We start from the raw sequence: 20,620 nt of genomic DNA on the forward strand, positions 1-20,620 counted from the left end.
CATAGAGTGGTGAACTCGGCCCGGACAATCACAAAGGCCAACCTCCCATCTATAGAATCCATCTATCAGGCCCGCTGTCAAGGCTGCCAGCATTCTCAAAGATCCATCCCACCCTGGCAATGCTTTTCTACAACTTCTACCATAGGGGAGAAGGTACAGAAGCCTGAGCACATGCACCAGCCGGTTTCAAAACAGTTTCTACCCTACTGTTGTTAGAATACTGAATGGACTCACAAACTCTTAGCATTTGCCTGAACCTGTGTTTTTGTTTTGCTGCTGATTACCTATTATTTACTTATCTATGCTATTTAACTTTGTGATATGCCTGTATTACTTGCAAGACAAAGCTTTTCACTGTGCCTCGGTACAACTGACAATAAATTCAATTCATTTTGAGGGATGGGGGTGTCTCTGGCTGGCCAGCATTTATTACCCATCCCTTGTTACGCTTGAGAAAGTGATGGTGAGCTGCCTTCTTGAACCATTGCAGTCCACATGTTGTGGGTTGACACACAATGCCACGAGGGAGGGAATTCCAGGGTTTTGACCTAGCAACAGCGAAGGATCGGCAAGTCAGGCTGGTGAGTAGCTTGGAGGGGAACTTGAAAGCGGTAGTGTTCCCAGATGTCTGCTGCCCTTGTCCTTCTCGATGGAAGTGGTTGTGGGACTGGAAGGTACTGTTCGAGGGTTTTTGGTAAATTTCTGCAGTGAATCTTGTAGGTAGTACACACTGCTGCTACTGAGCATCAGAGGTGGAGGGAATGGATGCTTGTGGATACAGTGTTAAGCAAGTGAGCTGCTTTGTCCTGGATGGTGTCAAGCTGCACTCATCCAGACAAGTGAGGGGTACTCCATCACCCTCCTGACTTGTGCCTTGTAGACAGTGGGCAGGCCTTCCAGAGTCAAAGGAGGTGGGTTACTCGCTGCAGTATTCCAAGCCACCAACCTCCGCTTGTACCCACTGCATTTATGTAGTGAGTCCAGTTGAGTTTCTGACCAATGCTAATGCCCAAGATGTTGTTATAGACAATAGACAATAGATGCAGGAGCAGGGCATTCGAGCCAGTACCACCATTCATTATGATCATGGCTGATCATCCACAAACAGTATCCTGTTCCTGCTTTATCCCCATAACCCTTGATTCCACTATATTTAAGAGCTCTATTCATCTCTTTCTTTAAAGTATCCAGAGACTTAGCCTCCACTGCCTTCTGGGGCACAGCATTCCATATACCCACCACTCTCTGGGTGACGAAGTTTCTCCTCAACTCTGTTCTAAATGGCCTACCCCTTATTTTTGAACTGTGTCCTCTGGTTCTGGACTCATCCATCAGTGGAAACATGCTTCCTGCCTCCAGAGTGTCCAATCTTTTAATAATCTTATACATCTCAATCAGGTCCCCTCTCATCCTTCTGACTCAAGTATATACAAGCCCAGTCGCTCCAATCTTTCAACATATGATAGTCCTGCCATTCCAGGAATTGACTTCATGAACCTATGCTGCACTCCATCAATAGCCAGAATGTCCTTCCTCAAATTTGAAGACCAAAACTGCACACAATACTCCAGGTGCGGTCTCACCAGGGCCCTGTATAGCTGCAGAAGGACCTCTTTGCTCCTGCACTCAATTCCTCTTGTTATGAAGGCCAGCATGCCATTAGCTTTCTTCACTGCCTTCTGTACCTTAATGCTTGCTTTCATTCATTGAGGTACAAGAACACCTAGATCTCACTGTACTTCCCCTCTACCTAACCTGACTCCATTTAAATAGTAACCTGCCTTCCTGTTTTTGCTACCAAAGTACATAACCACACATTTATCTACATTAAACTGCTTCTGCCATGCATCCGTCCACTCACCCAGTCTGTCCAAGTCACCCTGTATTCTCGTAAAATCCTCCTCACATTTCACCCTGCCACCCAGCTTTGTGTCATCAGCAAATTTGCTAATATTACTTTTAATGACTTCATCTATATTATTAATGTATATTGTAAACAGCTGCGGTCCCAGCAGCAAACCTTGTGGTACCTCAGTGGTCACCGCCTGGCATTTCGAAAGGGACCCATTTATCACTACTCTTTGCTTCCTGTCAGCCAGCCAATTTTCAATCCAAGTCAGTGTTTTGCCCCCAATACCATGTGCTCTAATTTTGCTCACTAATCTCCTATGTAGGACTTTATCAACTGGGGGACTCAGTGATGGTAACACTAGTGAATGTCAAGGGACAGTGGTTAGATTGTCTCTTATTGGTGATTGTCATAGCTTGATATTCGTGTGGCACATTTGTTACTTGCCACTTGTCAGGCCAAGCCTGGATATTGTCCAGATTTTGATGCATCTGTGAAATTCTTTACATAGAAGGCTGTTGAAGATTTATTTAAGTATTCAGGGCATAGATAGACAGATTTTAAATCAGTACAGTAATCAAGATAATGGGGTTAAGACAAAAAACAGAGTTGAAGATTATCAGAGTAGCATTGTATGGCGGAAGGTGACTCAATGCGTCAAATAGTCTGCTCCTACTTGTAAGTCTAATCTGCTCACCGATCTGCACACAACAGCTCCAATTTGGACAATCGCTTTCAGCTATTTTTCCCACTCTCAGGAATTCCCTCTTTAAATGATTCCATGTCTTTACCTCAGTTTTTTTTTGTCATTACATATCATGTTTCCTTATTTTGCTGAATATTCATTTCTGTCTAAGTTAAAGGCATTAGATGATGTTGTTACCACACACTTAGTTTTATCACTATATTCGAATAATGTCTGATAGCCTAATTTTAATAAACTAAGAGAACTTGCCGACTTTTATTAATTGATGATATCTACTGAGGTTAGCAGGGGCACAAAATATCCTCTGAATAGGAAAACTTCATTGTGCATCAGAAAGAGTGACTTGTAGCACCATTACTAAGTGAGTTAGCTGAATCCTGAATTCTTTAGCTATTGGCAACAGAACCAACTGGAATAACCAAAAATGCTTTACATTGTCCTCACCAATCTGTCACAGATGAATCTGTCAACGTCAGTATTGGTGTGATTACTACAGTCCTTGTGGAGATGAAGTCCTGTCTACACGCTAAGGATACCAACCATCATTTTGTATTAGCACCCCCAACTATTAATAATGGACCAGACTTCAAACGGAATATGGATCATCCTGTAGAAATAAGAAATAGGAATGGAAAGAAATCCCTGATGGGCGTAACCTATAGGTTTCTAACGGGAAGGGAGGCAGAAAATTGGAAACTAGAGACCAGTTAGTTAAATGTCTGTTCTGAGGAAATTATTGGAATCCCATTATTGAGGGAGAAGCAACAGTACATTTGGAAAGTCAAAACATTTCTTCAGAGTCAGCATGATTTTATGAAGAGTAAACTATGTTTGTGCTTGAGTTCTTTGAAGTTGTAACAACAAAGTGGATAATGGAAGTCAAGGTAAGATCACACAGTGTCAGAGGTAATAATATTTGCTTGGATACAGGATTGCTAACTTTCAGAAAGCAGTTTTAGTATAAATGAGTCCTTTGCTGGTTGGAAAGCTATAATTAGTGGGGTGCTATAGGACCAATCCTCAGGATCCAATTATTAGCAATCTTTATGAGTGACTTGGATACAGAGATAGAATTTACTATAACACATGGTACTAAAATATGTGGGTAAACAAGTTGCAATGAAGAAGTAAGAAATTTACAAATTGATAAGGATAGGTTAGATGAATAGGACAAAATGGAGTTTAACATGGATAAGTGAGAGGTTATCCATTTTGATTAGAAGACTAAAAAGGCAGCTGATTATCTAAATGGAGAGAAATTCAAAATGCTTCAGTACAGAGGATCTGAGTTTCCTCGTGTTTAAGGAAACTATAAGGAGGCAGATCAGTCCCCAACGTTTGTAGAAAGTGGCAGGAGAGGTAGTGCTTGCATTAGTTATAATATTCAAAAATTCCCTGAGTTCTATAAAGATCCCAGTGGATTGGCAAAATGCTAATTCAAATACAGGTGGAGGACAAATAGAATTTTGGCATTTATTGCTAAAGGAATAGAGTATAAAAATATAGCAGTGTTGTAATTATAAAAGGTATTGGTGAGACCACATCTTGAGTACTGCATACAGTTCTGGTCCCTTTACTTGAGGAGGAATGTAATTGTAACGTAATTAAGGGAGGCAGCTCAGAGATGGTTAACTGGATTAATTCTAGAGATGAAAGGCTTGTTTTATGAGGAGAGAGTGAGTGATTTAGACCTATATTCACTAGACCTTAAATGGATGAGAGGAAATTTGAGCATGTAAGATGTTAAAGAGGATTTAAAAGTTAACGTAGATTGGATGTTCCCCCTTGTGGACCCATCTGGGACAAGAGGTCACAGTTTTAGACTAAGGAGAGTAGACTTAAAACAGAAATGTGGAGGAATTGCTTCTTTCAAACAGTCATGAATCTGTGCATCAGAGTGGTAGAATTCGGTGGACATCAGGACACTGAATAAATTTGAGGAGATAAATATTTAATTAGTCATGGGTTAAAGCATGATGGAAAGTGAAAAGGGAAGTGAAATTAAAGCTGAGATGTGATCAGCAATGATTGTTTTGAATCTCAAGGGGCTGAAATGTCTATTCCTCCTCCTAGTTCTTATGTTCTTGTTTCGATCACTGAATTCTTCACTGGGGGTTACCATTGACTAACAACTGAACTGGACCAGCCATATAATTAAGTGGCTAGAAGGGCAGTCAGAGATTAGGAATTTTGCAGTGAGTAAGACACCTCCTGTCTCCTAAAGCATGTCTACCATCTACAATGCACAAATCCAGATTGTGATGGAATACTCACCACTTGCTGGATGTCCCTATGCCCCTGCAGACATTAAACAGCTCAACACCATCTTCTCAAGGGTTATCATGAATGTGTAAGAATTATCTGCCTTTCTAGTGACATGCAGGACACAAAAACAAGTTTAAAAATATACACATGAATCTCTATTTCAAGAGTGGTTCATTTAATATGCTATATCTGATAGTTAAAAAAGCAATCTTATTTGCACTTGCACAAGTGTTTAAAAAAAGTGATTGATACAACAGTAATCTTTTGACACATTTAAAAATTCAACTTATACAAGTACATATTGTCATAGCTCATCATGATATTGTGTAAACGGCCATTTTGGATGCTGTATTACTTTCTGTGCAGCAGACATCACAAGATGCATAAATTCAGTTACATCAAAGGAGTAGTTGGTAAACTTAGGATGATCTCCAAGGGTTGGGTGATGACCCTAAATGAATGAAATTGGAAAGAAAGGTAACAAATTATGAAATCAAAAAAATTTGACATTCAAGTTGTGCAATTATCGAGACAACGACCTTCTTCACTGTAGATATCAGACAATGACAAAAAGACAGTACCAATAATTTATAGTCACTTTTTACTTCCTGTATGCTGTGATAGAATGGAACACTTCAAAAGATCTCTTTAGCAGGTTTTGCCTCATGCAATCATGTGGTTATTCCAGTTAAACAGACTAAGAAAGATGGCAACAAGCCATCCAATCACCTGAAAAAGCTGTCCTCCCATCTCACAACTTGGGAGGTGAGAAAAGATTAATAGCTAGTAGCCCTTGAGAATATTTTCTCTTATGCACAGTTAGAGACATTGTTTCCTGTAAACTGACACTGGTTTGTTTCAATAGTATAATAAAATAGGGTAGAAAATTCCCCTTGCTGGATTGGCATGAGCTATAGAAAAAAAACTGTGAGAATGAAAAAAAATCTCAATGTCAGTAAACTGTTTCCCATTTTACCCATAAGGCTTAAATGTCGATTCCAGAATCTTGCTATTGAGCAGCAACTAGCTTATTTTCATGAATTTGCATCTCCTTATATGTCCAAGTCGCTACATTTATATGCAATTTCCAATTTTCCTCTCTTTCCCTGAGAAACTATATGTCACAAATTCCCAACTTGTAAACCAGAACAGGCTGTAGCTTGTCAATTGCCAGTCCCTGCCATCATACAAGACATTGCCCAACAGAGCATCCTTGCACCCACCATGGACACTTGATAGGCCAAATCACCACATCATTAAGCCTACTCTTGATTCAACTCTCATACCACTTCAGGCCATTAGAACTTCACTTTAGATGTCAGGGACAGCCAAACGCACGTGCACAGGGACACATCTCATGCATCAAAACAGGAGATATCTTATGATTTTTTAGCTTAATTTTCTTACACGCATTCATTTTGTGCTCAACTGCAGGCTGCCAGGCTTGATGTCGTATGTTGCTTTTTAACCCAGAGGGAGTGGCAGGCAGCTGGTCACATTGCAAAGCATTGAACAGTCAACAGGTTTGACACATTTGTATGTGACACTATGCTACTTCAATTTCAGATAGTCTGTGACACCCTGGTCAGGTCCATGCCCCCCAACAACCCATCCTCCCGTCCTGGCACCCTTCCCTGCCACCGCAGAATTGCAAAACCTGTGCCCACACCTCCTCCCTCACCGCCCTCCAAGGCCTCAAAGGAGCCTTCCACATCCATCAAAGTTTCACCTGCACATCCACCAATGTAATTTATTGTATCCGTTGCTCCCGATGCGGTCTCCTCTGTATTGGGGAGATTGGATGCCTCCTCGCAAAGCGCTTCAGGGAACAACTCTGGTACACCCGCACCAATCAACCCCACCGCCCCGTGGCCCAACATTTCAACTCCCCCTCCCATTCTGCCGAGGATATGCAGGTCCTGGGCCTCCTCCACTGCCGCTCCATCACCACCTGACGCCTGGAGGAAGAATGCCTCATCTTCCGCCTCGGAACACTTCAACCCCAGGGCATCAATTTGGACTTCAACAGTTTCCTCATTTCCCCTCCCCCCCCACCTTACCTCCGTTCCAACCTTCCAGCTCAGCACTGTCCTCATGACCTGTCCTACCCACCAATCTCCCTTCCCACCTATCCACTCCACCCTCCCCTCTGACCTATCACCTCCATCCCCAGCCCCATCCACCTATCATACTCTTTGCTACCTTCTCCCCAGCCACCCTCCCCTCCATTTATCTCTCCACCCTGGAGGCTCCCTGCCTCTATTCCTGATGAAGGGCTTTTGCCCGAAACATCGATTTTCCTGCTCCTCGGATGCTGCCTGAGCTGCTGTGCTTTTCCAGCACCACTCTGATCTAAACTCCGATCTCTACTTCAATTTCATACCTACAGCATGTGTCAACAGCTAGCGTGACAAACACACTTGTCTGTATTCCAAGCAAATGATCATGTGTGGAAGTCAAATAGGATTTGAGGGGGACTACAGTCAGTCAGGGGGCTCATCCGATTCCAGTCCAGTCATGTGTTTGGTCCTCCCACACTTCAGGGAGCCATGACCTTGTGGTCTGAGGTCTGAACCACGATGTCCTGCAATCTAAGTGTAACCAGTCTGGGAAATACATATACTGCAGACTGGGTATTGTGAAAATAGGAGTCTGAGGGCTGAGCTATTTTCAGTTGGAGATGTCCTATCAAGTCAGTCTTGAGGGGGTGGCTGGGGCACGTAGCTTAATACTGGTGGGGTTGGGAGGGGTGGAGTGAGAAACTTGAATCTTGGGATGGAGTTCTTTGGACTGGATTGCTGAGGGAATGATCACAGTAAAAGGAGGCAATTCGAAATAGAAGGGTGTAACATCGAAGTATAGGAGGTCCCAAAGGTGTGGGGAGAGATGAGATTTCAAAGATCATTCTCACTCTGGCCTCACTGTAGCTCCAGAAGGGCATGGCAATCTGCAAAGCCAAGGGCTTTGGGTCTAAACTGTAGACATTAAGAAGGGTCAAATGGGAATGTGGAGTGGCTGAAAGACAGGTGGGAAATCATCCTGCAACTCAGGAGGGCCTGTAAGTCACTCACAGGAATATCTTCAATCCAAAGACAACTACATAATGATACAAAATGCTCTCACACAGAATAGGAGGTGTAAGATACTGCTTATCATCAGGATGGAATGAGAGCTGTTGAGGGGACATAATATATGCATTAGTGAGTGTTGTAATCCAAGATACTTAGTGAAATGTGTGTGCAATAGCAGAGTTATGGTAAGTAGTGGCTACATGAGTGTAAAGTATCAAAGAGAAAATGGTGGCACTTATCCTTGCGGTGCGAAGATGATCATAAGCCTTTATTCTGTTCTGCTTTGTGTTTGTTCTTACTCACATTGCCCAGGGCTGCTATCTCAGTCCAGGCTGACTGAGTCTGCCAGCATGGTCTCCTTTTTCAGGCAACAGGATAAAGCACTGCCAACCTCTACCACTCCGTCCAACAACACCTCCCCAGGTCCTTGTGGACAAACCAGGGTACCAGCTTCCCTTTCTGGGCTATATTGTCAGTTATAATTGTCGAGCAAAATAGTGTGAGGACCAGGTGCTGACTTGCATTATCTGTAGTGCTGTGCAGCTGGGATTAAAATTATGGTGCCAGCAGTGTGAACATTAGAAGGTCCCAACAGTGGTGAGCAATTCTTGCAGTGTGCTTCCATGATATAGACACAGTGGAGCCCGGATGCATAATTAATGCAGTAAAGATCGTAAGGTTGCATGAGAAAAAAAAAATCATTCTGAGCCACATTGGACCAGAAGCCACATATCTCACTTGACAAAACACCAACTTGAAATGGGAAAACTTCAGTCCATTTATTTTCTTAACTGTCCCATGGAGAAAAGTAACAGAGTTTGTCTCTTTGGTTCACTATGAATTTAGTCGATAAATTTAGTGAAGATTATTTATTTATTTCTGCTTAATAGTATATTAGATTAGATTACCTACAGTGTGGAAACAGGCCCTTCGGCCCAACAAGTCCACACCGACCCTCTGAAGAGAAACCCACCCTCCTATATTTACCCCTGACTAATCCACCTAACACTACGGGCAATTTAGCATGGCCAATTCACCTAACCTGCACATCTTTGGACTGTGGGAGGAAACTGGAGCACCCAGAGGAAACCCAGGCAGACACGGGGAGAATGTGCAAACTCCATACAGACAGTTGCCCGAGGCGGAAATTGAACCTGGGTCCCTGGTGCTGTAAGCCACCGTGGTCTCATGAGGTTAATTTATTGAATATAATTTGAAGTCTTGGCCATATACCACAAATGACAAGTAAGTTAATACCAACCTTATCCTGAGATATTACTTTGTCACTTTTTTCCCAAGTCATATAATTAACTCCTCGGAGTCGAGCCAAATCAAAATAGCAGCGTTCATCTTCGCAGTTATATCTAAAAAATAATTTGCATTAATGTAACACAATCGAATCTCAAAAGTGTTTCATAATCAATTTATACATTTTCACGTGCAGTCACATTGATGGATAAAGGTAGTTAGATCCCATGTCATGAGTCTAAGTTAGATTATTTTTGGTGATTATTGAGGGAGGAACATTGGTCAGCATAACAATGAACTCTAATTGAGAGACCTTTTTTTAAAAACATCCATTTGTCCCGCCAAAGTAGGCAGAAACTCAATTGGACTTGTCACATAAACACAGTGGCTACAAGCCACTCACCATTCTGACTTGGAAATGGGTCAAAATCCTGGAAATCCCTCCCTAACGACATTGTGGGTTAACCCACAGCATCTGGACTGCAGAGGCTCAAGAATGCAGCTCACCAACACCTTCTCAAGGGCTACTAGGAACAGGCAACAAAAAGGTCAGAGGCTATAATACCATGGTGAGTAACTCACCTCCTGACTCCTCAAAGCATCCTCAAAGGCTGTCCACCAGCTACAAGGCACAAGTCAGGACTGTGATGGAATACACATCACTTGCCTTGATGGGTGCAGCTCTAACAATATTGACACCATCCAGGGCAAAGCAGCCCACTTGATTGGCATCATATCCCCAAGCATCCACTCTCTCCACCACCAATGCTCAGTAGCAGTAGCGTGCACCATGTACAGAATACACTGCAGAAATTCGCCAAAGATCCTGAGACAGTACCTTTCAAATCCACAACCACGACCATCTAGAAGGACAAGGGAAGTAGATACATGGGAACCCCACCACCTGTAAGATCCCCTCCAAGCCACTTACCATCCTGACTTGGAAATATATCACCTTTCCTTCATTGTTGCTGGGTCAAATTCCTGGAATTCCCTTCCTAAGTGCATTGTGGGTTAACCAACAGCACATTGACTATCATGGTTGAAGAAAGCAGCTCATCACCACCTTCTCATAGACAACTAGGGTCGGGTAATAAAAATGTTGGCCGGCCACTCAGTAATGTCTATGTCCCGCAAGTGAATTAAAAACAAAGACAAAGTCTTGGTTTAAATAGTTCCTCCTTAGATAGTACCTTGAAAATGCAGCACTCCTGCTGCACCGCATGAAATATTAACCAAGACTTGGTGCCCAAGATCTACTGTATGACTTGAGTCCACCACCTAAATATAAAGGTAATCAAGCCGCTCAAACTGAAACTTTGGCAACGTGCCACATATTTACTGTTACGCATGTGTTACAGTCTACTGATCAAGAAAGAAAATCCACAACACTGTTCCACATGGTTTGATTGCAGATGTTCAGCATTATTCTAAATAGCATTTACATAGTCAAAAGGCATAGAAAAAAATGTTGGAACTATTCCTTCACACAAAAAAACCCCTAACAAAAAAATGATAATCACTAATCATCATATTGCAATTTTTGAACTTGAAATATACACTACTGCTTTAGTTTACTTATCCCATTCATATTTATGTATGTCAGATGGAAAACAAGAAGGGAATCATTTCTCAGGCCAATGGCAAATACTATTTTTGGGCACATTGTAGGTACCATAGAAATGACAGCTGAAAATGTGTTGCTGGAAAAGCGCAGCAGGTCAGGCAGCATCCAAGGAACAGGAGAATCAACGTTTCGGGCATAAGCCCTTCTTCGGGCTTTTGCCCGAAACGTCGATTCTCCTGTTCCTTGGATGCTGCCTGAGCTGCTGTGCTTTTCCAGCAACACATTTTCAGCTCTGATCTCCAGCATCTGCAGCCCTCACTTTCTCCACCATAGAAATGACAGTTGCACACCTAATTTTCTTGCCTACTACGGGGAAGTCTTTTGTACCTCTGTGTACAATTTTTATACAGATACATCCTTTGCAAATGTGGATCAAACTTCTTCAATGCAAGTTTCTCCTTAGAATAAATGACCATGTGATATTATACTCAGTGAGTAAAAGCAAGTGGATGTCAGGGTCAATGCCTGATCTCTGCTGAGTTTAATGAGCTCAATGAGGATTGCAGTTAGGATGCTAGCAGAGTATTGGATTGGTCATAGGAAAGCCTTTGCTTTTGGTCCCTATCACCAGTTGTAACATGCAGGAAAACGTTCTCATTTGGAAGTTCATGCTTAATTGCCAGACAACATACGGTTAAATAAAATTCGGCTATTAACTGCCAGGCCCAGGTGAGTTCATTGTCAATTTGTTTTATTTAGTGCTATGGTTCTGGAAGTTCTGAAATTTTTTGTTACTTATGGATACATGATGAATCTGAACACTACAAACTGTTACTATCTGCGGTAGGTATGTCTAATTAATGGTCACACAAATTTAAACATTAAATGTAGATCCCAAGGTTCCATGGTAGGCGTTAATGAGAATAGCATAAACAAAAAGCTTGGACACCTCTTGTCTAAGTACATGCCTGAAGTAGGAGCAAGGTGAGAAGAGCTGCTGGTACTCAGATGCATGGCAACAAACATCAATGTGTTCAAGGAAGGCACAAAAAAGACAGGAAAGGAGTTTTTTTTGTTATAATGTGAAATGACAGTTGCAGTTAACATCTGACAGATATCCAAGATGGGAAAACCTAATCTGACTGTGTAATATATCACTCACCTGCTTTACTATAATTCTTTAAAACAGTTCAATTTTTAAAACACTTACATCAATAGGAGGTTGGTACAGCCAGTTTAAAAAGTAGTACACAACATAAATTATGCAGACTATAAAAACACACCAAAATTTGACTGTAGCATAAATGTTTAAAAGGATATATTTTCAAAAATGAAATACATACAATTCAAAAATGACAGCCCAGTCTGGTAGAAAAAGCAGATGAGTCAGTCCAGCTCCATGTATGGAGATAAAAATGTCTGAATTGTGTGTTATTTTTAGTTGCTCCAGAAACCTGATGTCCCTGAGAGAAACAAAAGATGACATGTAAAGCCCACATTTTAATTAACAGTGGCAACTAAAAGACCATTTAGTCTGTTTCACAATCTTTCCCACAATCTTTCACCTTTTCTTGATGCAGTGAGACAATGAAAAGATTTAGATACTACTTGACACAAAAAAAATCATTTGTGTAATTTTAGTAGTTAAATCATCAGATACTACCCATTACTAGTCAATATGAAAGTCTTTGCAAAGTTAATTTTAAACATCATAAAGTAAGTTATGGATGTTATTCAGCACATTTTCTATAATGGTTTACCATTTAGCTTCAAAGCAATTTACCGTTCTGATTTTGTTTGGGCTTGTGTGAAACAAGTACTTAGGTCAGTGTGTTGTTCAATAATTTCAATATACTTTCACATTTTTCAGGGTGCATGCTTGTTCAAAAGATTAAAGGTGAATGGAATGATAAAGAAGATACAATATTTGGTGTGAAATTGCACTTGCAAAGTCAAGTTAGTCTAAAGAAAACATTACACATTTTATCTGAGATTCTGATTGAAAAACTAATCATGATTTCTGGACAGTTAGACTTTTTTGAAGGATGAAATCATAAAGTATAATACAATGAAATAAAATGCAATACAATTTGATGCTGTAATCACAAACAGCTGTCACAATACACTCCAAACAATTTATTGCTTTGTGGCAATTTCATGTTGCATTTTATTTTAATTCAACAAGTTGATTTTACAAAACAAGGTATGGAATAGTGTTTTTTTAATTCATTGCAACTTTTAAAATTGGCTCTTTTAAATTATGCAAACATTATATTTTTGAAAATATAATGTGGTGCATGGACATTGCAACCCTGGGCAGCCATTGCTCCCCAAACCTTGAATTCCTCACCATCAAATGTCACCCCTTCTATCTACCATGGGAATTTACCGCTGCTATACTAACTGCTGTGCACATACCGCCACAAGCAAGGGTTGAGGAAGCTCTGGATGTGCTGTACTCCACCACGAACACCCTGGGGACGGAACACCCTGAGGCCCTGTTTATTGTAACTGGTGACTTCAATCAAGCCAATCTAATGAAGGTATTGCCCAAATGCCACCAGAACATTACTGGCCCCACCAGGGCCCAACATTTTAGACCACTGCTACACCACTGTGAAAGATGCCTACCACTCCATCCCCTGCCCTCATTTCAGGAACTCTGACCACAATGCCCTATTTTTTTCTCCCAGCTTGCAGGCAAAAACTCAAGCAAGAGACCCCTTCGTGGACACAGGTCCAGTGCTGGTCAGAGGAGGCAGAGGATTAACTCCGGTGCTGTCTGGAATCGGCTGATTGGGCCATGGTCAAACAGTCCGTAGGTATCTTGGACGAGTATGCCACCACTGTCACAAACTTATCAGCAAGTGTGTGGAGGACTGTATACTGAGGAAATCAATCCGGGTATTTCCCCAACAGGAAACCCTGGCTAAATCAGGATATACAGAACATGCTAAAAACCAGGTGTGAGGCCTTCAGATTAGGAGACCCACTCAAATATAAGGAATCCAAGTATGACCTTCACAGAGCCATTAAGACAGCTAAGGACCAATACTGATCCAAACTACAGACCCAGATAGACACCCGGCGACAATGGCAAGGACTGAATGACATCACAGCTTCTAAAAAGTGACAGTGCAAGATAGCAGACAATGACACATCCCTCCCAGATCATCTCAATGCCTTCTATTCTTGCTTTGAGCAGAATTTTGGCGGACAGGTAACACCTATTCCGACAAGTCCTGACGAACCTATCCTAACAGTCACTGCATCAGAGGTCAGATCAGGTTTCCTTTGTGTGAATCCAAGGAAAGCGATGGGACGAGACGGAGTACCAGGCCGTGCACTCAGAGCAAGTGCAGATCAACTGGCAGAGGTCTTCTCAGACATCTTCAACCCCTCCCGCTGTCCTGCCCATTTCAAGAGGCCCAACATCATCCCTGTGTTGAAGAAGGCTCATGCAGCACGTCTCAATGACTACTGCCCTTACTTCAGTGATCATGAAGTGCTTTGAAAGGCTGGTCATTGCATTAATCAACTTCAGCCTCCCCACTACTCTTGACCCACTCCAATTTGCCCATCGGACCAACAGATCCATGTCAGATGCCATATCACTTGCCCTTCACTCTTCCATAGAACATCTTGACACCAGGAACAGCTACCTAAGAATCCTACTCATTGACTACAGTTCAGCCTTCAACACTATTATCCCCTGGAGACCGATTACTAAACTTAGTGATTTCGGACTAAGCCCCACCCTCTGCAACTGGATCCTCAATTTCCTGAACCACAGGCCACAGTCAGGGAAGACTGGGTACAATATTTCATCCTCACTAACACTCAACACTGGAGCCCCCCCCCCCAAGGGTGCGTACTCAGCCCCCTACTGTACTCGCTGCATATTCATGACTGCGTCGCCAAATCCCAGACTCATGCCACTGATAAATTTGCTGATGACACCACCATAGTCAGTCAAATCTCAGATGGTGACGAAACAGACTACAAACGGATGACCTGGAAAAATGGTGCACTGAGAACAACCTAGCTCTCAATGCTGGCAAAACCAAGGAACTCATTATTGACTTTTGGCGGGATGTTACTCATGCCCCCCAAAACATTAACAGCACAGAGGTGGAATGAGTGGAGAGTGTCAAGCTCCTGGGAGTGGTCATCAACAACAAGCTTGGACTCTTTATGTGGACGCACTGATTACAAAGGCTCAACAACATCTCTTCTTCTTCAGGCAACCGAGGAAATTTGGAATGACGGCGAATACCCTTGCCAACTTTTAAAGGTGTGCCATCAAGAGCATTTTGTCTGGATGCATCACTACATGGTATGGCAACTGTACCATTCAAGATCGGAGACTGTTATAGAGAGTGGTGAACTCAGCCTGGACAATTACAAAGGCCAATCTCCCATCTACAGAATCCATCTACCAGGCCTGCTGTCTAGGAAAGGCCACCAGCATTCTCAAAGATCTATCCCACCCCGGCAATGCTTTTCTACAACCTCTACCATCGGGGAGGAGGTACAGAAGCCTGAACACATGCACCAGCCAGTTTCAAAACAGTTTCTACCCTACTGTCATTAGAATACTGAATGGACTAATAAACTCTTAGCGTTCGCCTGTACCATGTGTTTGGATTTGCCGCTGTTTACCTATTATTTACTTATCTATGCTAGTTAACTCTGTGATCTGCCTGTATTGCTCGCAAGACAAAGCTTTTCACTGTGCCTCGGTACACGTGACAATAAATTCAATTTAATTCAATTCAAATATTAAATGATACTGCACACCATTTTTGGATGTAACAGTTTTCTAGACAGATATTTTACCAGTAAAGTTATTTAATGCAACAAAACCTACATTTTGTAAATTACCTGCAACATTGACCAACTGACCAGACACAATGCATTCTTGACTGACTTGCTCACATGTTCCATGCTTCAGAGCAATAGTACAACTGTGCCATCAGTGGAAACAAGGAAGTTTACTATTTGCAAGGCCCTTCCCAGAACAATAAAGGAGGATTGCCTATACCTATCCCGCCATCCTCACCCACCCCCACAAGAGACAGGATAATATTGATAGGGAGAAAAGGGAAGATCTAACTAAAGCAATGGCAATTATGTGATGTGTTAGGCCTAGCATTTCCAAAGTAAGCCTTAACTCTAGCAGCAGTGAGAGAGAGGAGGAAGAACAGAAGTGGGAGAGGCATATGAGGTTGGGTTGCTCAAAAAGCCAACCCTGAGATTTATTCAGATGCATGTCAGGAAAAGGTTAGGTGAAATTACCTTGGAAGTACCACAGTGGTTGAGAATGCCGTGGAAAAGACAAATGGAAAACTAGTTTGTGCGCAAGTCAATGTCGGTGTTTAGCCTCTGTGTTGAGAAGGTTGGTGAAGATGAATGTGTGTGAAGTGCGTCTGATATTAATTTGCTGCAAATTAGAAGATTGTACATTAAAAATGAGGGTTTAGGCCATTATAACTTGCCTTGTTTGGTAGCAGTGGAATTTCTAGTGTGCATCAGGGTTGTACAGATTTCGGACAATTCTGTCAGTGAGGCAGAACAGTGGATGAAGGGGTTCACTCATAAAACAGGTGAATGAAAGCATTGTGGCTGTTCACCTTGGGAAGAATAACATGCCATAGTTGACAGGATGACTAATTTACTGCGGAAAGGATAGCATTAACAAAAGGACAGAATAATGCAGAAATGTAGAACAGGTCAGAAAGTTGGGAAAGTGGAGTTCCTGAAGGCATATTGTTTAGTCAGATGGAGAAAAGAGGGAGGTGGATGAGAGATGATTGAAGCAGACACATGGTGAAGTTGAGCCATAAAGAGAGTTGATATTGATGCCACCTAATGGACTTTGCAGTCACAGTGAGTCAGGATTAGAGTAGTACTTGAAAAAAACAGCAGGTTAGGCAACATCCAAGGAGCAGGAAAATCGACATTTTGGGCAAAAGCCCAATGATTTCTGATGAAGGGATTTTGCCAAAATGTCAATTTTCCTGCCTCTCGGATGCTGCCTGACCTGCTGTGCATTTCCAGCACCACTCTAATCTTGACTCTAATCTTCAGCATCTGCAGTCCTCACTTTCGCCTTGTGAATGAGACCAGGGCAGACCATCTATGATGTGACAAAATCATTCGTGATTTCAAATGAAAATTACAGCACAAAAAAAAGGGATCAGTTGTGCTCTGCAACCAACTGGGGATAAATGGGAGCGCATTAACAGACAGCAAGGCTTGGAAATGATAGAAAAGGAATCTGTACTGCCATTCATTTCTGAGAAATTAGAGAAGGCAGTCTTTGGGATGGTGAAACTGACAGAAAGGCAAGAGTTATGTGTTTGTTTTCCTGATTAGTGAAAATGTGGGTTTTGATGAGACAGAAGATAATAAGTTGTTGCTGCCTTCCTAAGCATAGGGACTTATTCAGCTCTACCGAAAGAGAAGGGTTCGAGGAACCTGGAATGAAATTAAGACCCAGTACCATGGGTTATGGGCTACAGAAATAGGGGACACAAAGAAACTAGTGCAGAATATGCACCAGTGACCAGCTGTGAATTTGTAAGTGTGTGGTAAAACAATTTCTTTGTTCTGCTTCCAGAATGACAGAAAGAAACAGACTGGTCAAGCAAGCATGAATTGTCTGGGTTGGAGGCCAGTGGAAACATCCCTTGAAATTGATTTCACCCCTTGTGGTCTGTTTCATATATGGTTGTAAAGCAATTTGCTGTTTAATGTTTTGACAAGATTTCTTTCTGTTTTCCTTCCATTAAGAGTATGTGCTATGTTGTGATTGTACGGAACAAACTGATTTTTCTTTGTGCGTTAAGATGTTAACATATTTGAAATGTGAATTACAGTTTGGATTGGGGAGGGTATATTTTAAATATTTAGCAAATAATTATAATGAATTCTGCATTTGAATGAACGATCTTGGGGTTCTGTAATTTTCCTTTGAAATCCCGAATGATTTTGTCACATAATACATGGTTTGCCCTGGTCTCATATTGTGACAAGGCGAAAGTGAGGACTACAGATACTGGAGATTAGAGTCAAGATTAGAGTAGTGCTGGAAAAGCACAGCAGGTCAGGCAGCATCCAAGGAGCAGAAAAATCGACATTTCGCGCAAAAGCCCTTCATCAGGAATGATTCCTGAAGAAGGGCTTTTGCCCAAAACGTTGATTTTAAATGTTGCTAATTGGAATTCAGGAACAAACATTTGAGGTAATTTAAATTCCAAAGGGGAAAAGAAAGCAACTGAACAGTTTGGAGAGATGTGACAATTAATCCAAAATCATGCAATTAAGCTACAGCACTGGGGAATCTACCTAGATTTAAAGATTCAAGCAACTGAATAAGAATGACAGTGTGACTTTAAAGCTGAGTCACATTGCCACAACTCAGATGAAGTTCTAGTTATTTCTAAATTCCAGTCTTCCACGCCAAAGTTACAGAAGAAGCAATTCAGACATGGTGAACTTCCAAGAAACATAGTAACTCAGGGAGCCTTGAGGCACACAGATTGCAGATTTGAATAGATTGCTGTGTGTAGCTAAACAATATGCACTTCATACAAAACTGGCCTGAACTTTGTTTGGTCCCAGGTAATGGTTTTAAAACCTAGTTTAAGCCAGGTCACAGAATCTGTAGCAGTAGCTAAACCCCCCAAAGGGGGGAGAAAAGCAAATTAATATTTGGATATTACGGATACACGGATATTACGTCTGCCTTTGGTGGAATGCACAAAAACGTTATCAGTTGGAGTAGGTGCATATGCACATTATCTCATAGAGAAGTTATACCAACAGTAAAAGATAATTTGACCATCAAAAGAACTGCAGAAAGTTGCAGTAATCAAGACTAAGGTTAACTGATCATTGTCCCAGATATACAAGAGGATCAGAAAATGATTACATCCAACTGATAAAACCAGGTTTAGCATTTCGCTGAAGCTCCTGGTAACGTTGATGTTTGCACACATAGGAATGGTGGGGGAAAGCTTATGCCCGAAATGTCGATTCTCCTGCTCCTTGAATGCTGCCTGACCTGCTGCGCTTTTCCAGCAACACATTTTTCAGCTCTAATCTCCAGCATCTGCAGTCCTCACTTTTTCCCATGGAGGGGGGGAAAGGCTGGTGTAAACACTCGACATGAATCAAGGAGTATGAAAACAAATAATAAGGACAAACCGGTGTCAACTGACATCAGCCGACAGGACCATGTGAACCGCAGTATTGATGTGTCTACCAACCATGACCACAGAAGGAATCAAGTCAATTGGTCACAGAAGCCTTGTTCTATAAGAACTCATGCAATGCCTCTTATGATAGGCATGTGGAATAGTAAATGTCATGATTATCAAACTGGTATAACTGAGGACTAGCTCAGGGCAGTTGGGAATGGGAAAGAACAGTGCCTGAGGTTACAAAATGCTGCAATGAAGATTTCCTCTATACATGGAGCGGTATTGTATAAATCTAGCATCGGTATCCTCCAGTGTAGATGAAGTTTCATAATCCCTTATATAGCCGTATGCAGTTACTTGCTTCGGATTAAGTATTTTTCAAGTTATTTGTAGTCAAATTATCCAACCAATGAGAGTGTTCACTATATAATCTGTTCAGTATTTGCAGCCTGAACAAGACAAGCTGCTAAATTTCATTAAAGGTACATGAGCACATGGGTTAGCTATGTATGCCACCAGGGTCACTGATCTGATTTATAGGATTGGTAGGGAATTAACATTTCATGACTGACTTAGTTTTGCTCTAATCGCTCAAAGTATATTCCTTGATTAATCTAATACTATATTATTCTGCATAACGGTATTCAATGTAGATTTTAATACTTTACTCTGCTTACCTTCACTTGACAAAGAAATACATAAAGGAATTGTGAACCTCTCCCTAATGTTGGAGAGGTACAGCTACAAGGCTAAGGAGCCCTGCTTAACCTGTTTCAATTATAGATGTCCAGCCCCCCAAGGTTGAAAGTGGCAGAGTTGTCACAATACCCGCGGATAAGAAACAGGAACAGGGGAGCATGAGTAGGCCATCTGGCCCATCCAGGAGAAAGTGAGGACTACAGATGCTGGAGATCAGAGTCAAAAGTGTGATGCTGGAAAAGCACAGCAGGTCAGGCAGCATCCGAGGAGCAGAAGATTCTCCTGCTCCTCGGATGTTGCCTGACCTGTTGTGCTTTTCTCGACATCTGGCCCATCCAGCCTACTCCATGATTCAATAAGATCACGGCTGATTTTTTTTCGTGGACTCAGCACCACTGTCCTGCCTGCTCACCATAACCCTTAATTTCTTTACTGTTTAAAAATCTGTTTTTGTCTTAAAAACATTCAATGATGTAGCCTCAACTGCTTCAGTGAGCAGGAAATTCCACAGATACACAACCCTTTGGGTGAAGAAGTTTCTCCTAACTCAGTCCTAAATCTGTTCCCCCTTATTTTGAGGCTATGCCACTAGTTCCAGTTTCACCTGCCCTGCTTCTATCTTATCCATTCCCTTGATAATTTTATCTGTTTGGAAATTTATATTAGGAAATATCACTTAAAATTTTGATGCAATAAAACTGCACTGCACGTGCACAGAGAAAAAGTGTGACACTGAAATAGGATTCTGGGGAAGAGTTAAAAAAACTCTTTTCAAACATTCAAACACCACACAGAGAACATCATTTAACAAGGACTCTGAGATAAGCAAATGATCAGTGAGTATCTGACAGAATGGGAAACTTGCCAATTAAGTGTTATTTGAGGCACCTTAAGAATATTAATCATTGAGTCCTGACTGTAAATGGCTACCTTTGCCCTAACAAAGGCGTAAAGAACATTTGAAATCATCATCTTAGCAAAATGTCATAAAGTGATAATAAACAGGCA

General features: G+C 41.7%; 1 protein-coding gene across 4 annotated transcripts in view; it reads right to left on the reverse strand.

Moving 5' to 3' along the window:
* Window positions 1–4,976: 4,976 nt before the first annotated feature.
* The window catches only part of eogt (EGF domain-specific O-linked N-acetylglucosamine (GlcNAc) transferase), a 62,683-nt gene continuing 47,039 nt past the window's right edge, over window positions 4,977–20,620 (reverse strand). For all 4 annotated transcript variants that reach the window (XM_043708316.2, XM_087994428.1, XM_043708314.2 and 1 more), the window contains 3 exons: window positions 12,050–12,169; window positions 9,153–9,255; window positions 4,977–5,271 (listed from right to left, as the gene is read on the reverse strand). In XM_043708316.2, the coding sequence (XP_043564251.2) occupies window positions 5,125–5,271; window positions 9,153–9,255; window positions 12,050–12,169 (370 nt within the window). In that variant the 3' untranslated portion in view covers window positions 4,977–5,124. The remainder of the gene's footprint in view (window positions 5,272–9,152; window positions 9,256–12,049; window positions 12,170–20,620) is intronic.

The sequence above is a fragment of the Chiloscyllium plagiosum genome, unplaced genomic scaffold (assembly GCF_037043375.1).
Source record: "Chiloscyllium plagiosum isolate Xiang-an unplaced genomic scaffold, Cpla_swu_hap1 HiC_scaffold_14, whole genome shotgun sequence".
Lineage (NCBI taxonomy): Eukaryota > Metazoa > Chordata > Chondrichthyes > Orectolobiformes > Hemiscylliidae > Chiloscyllium > Chiloscyllium plagiosum.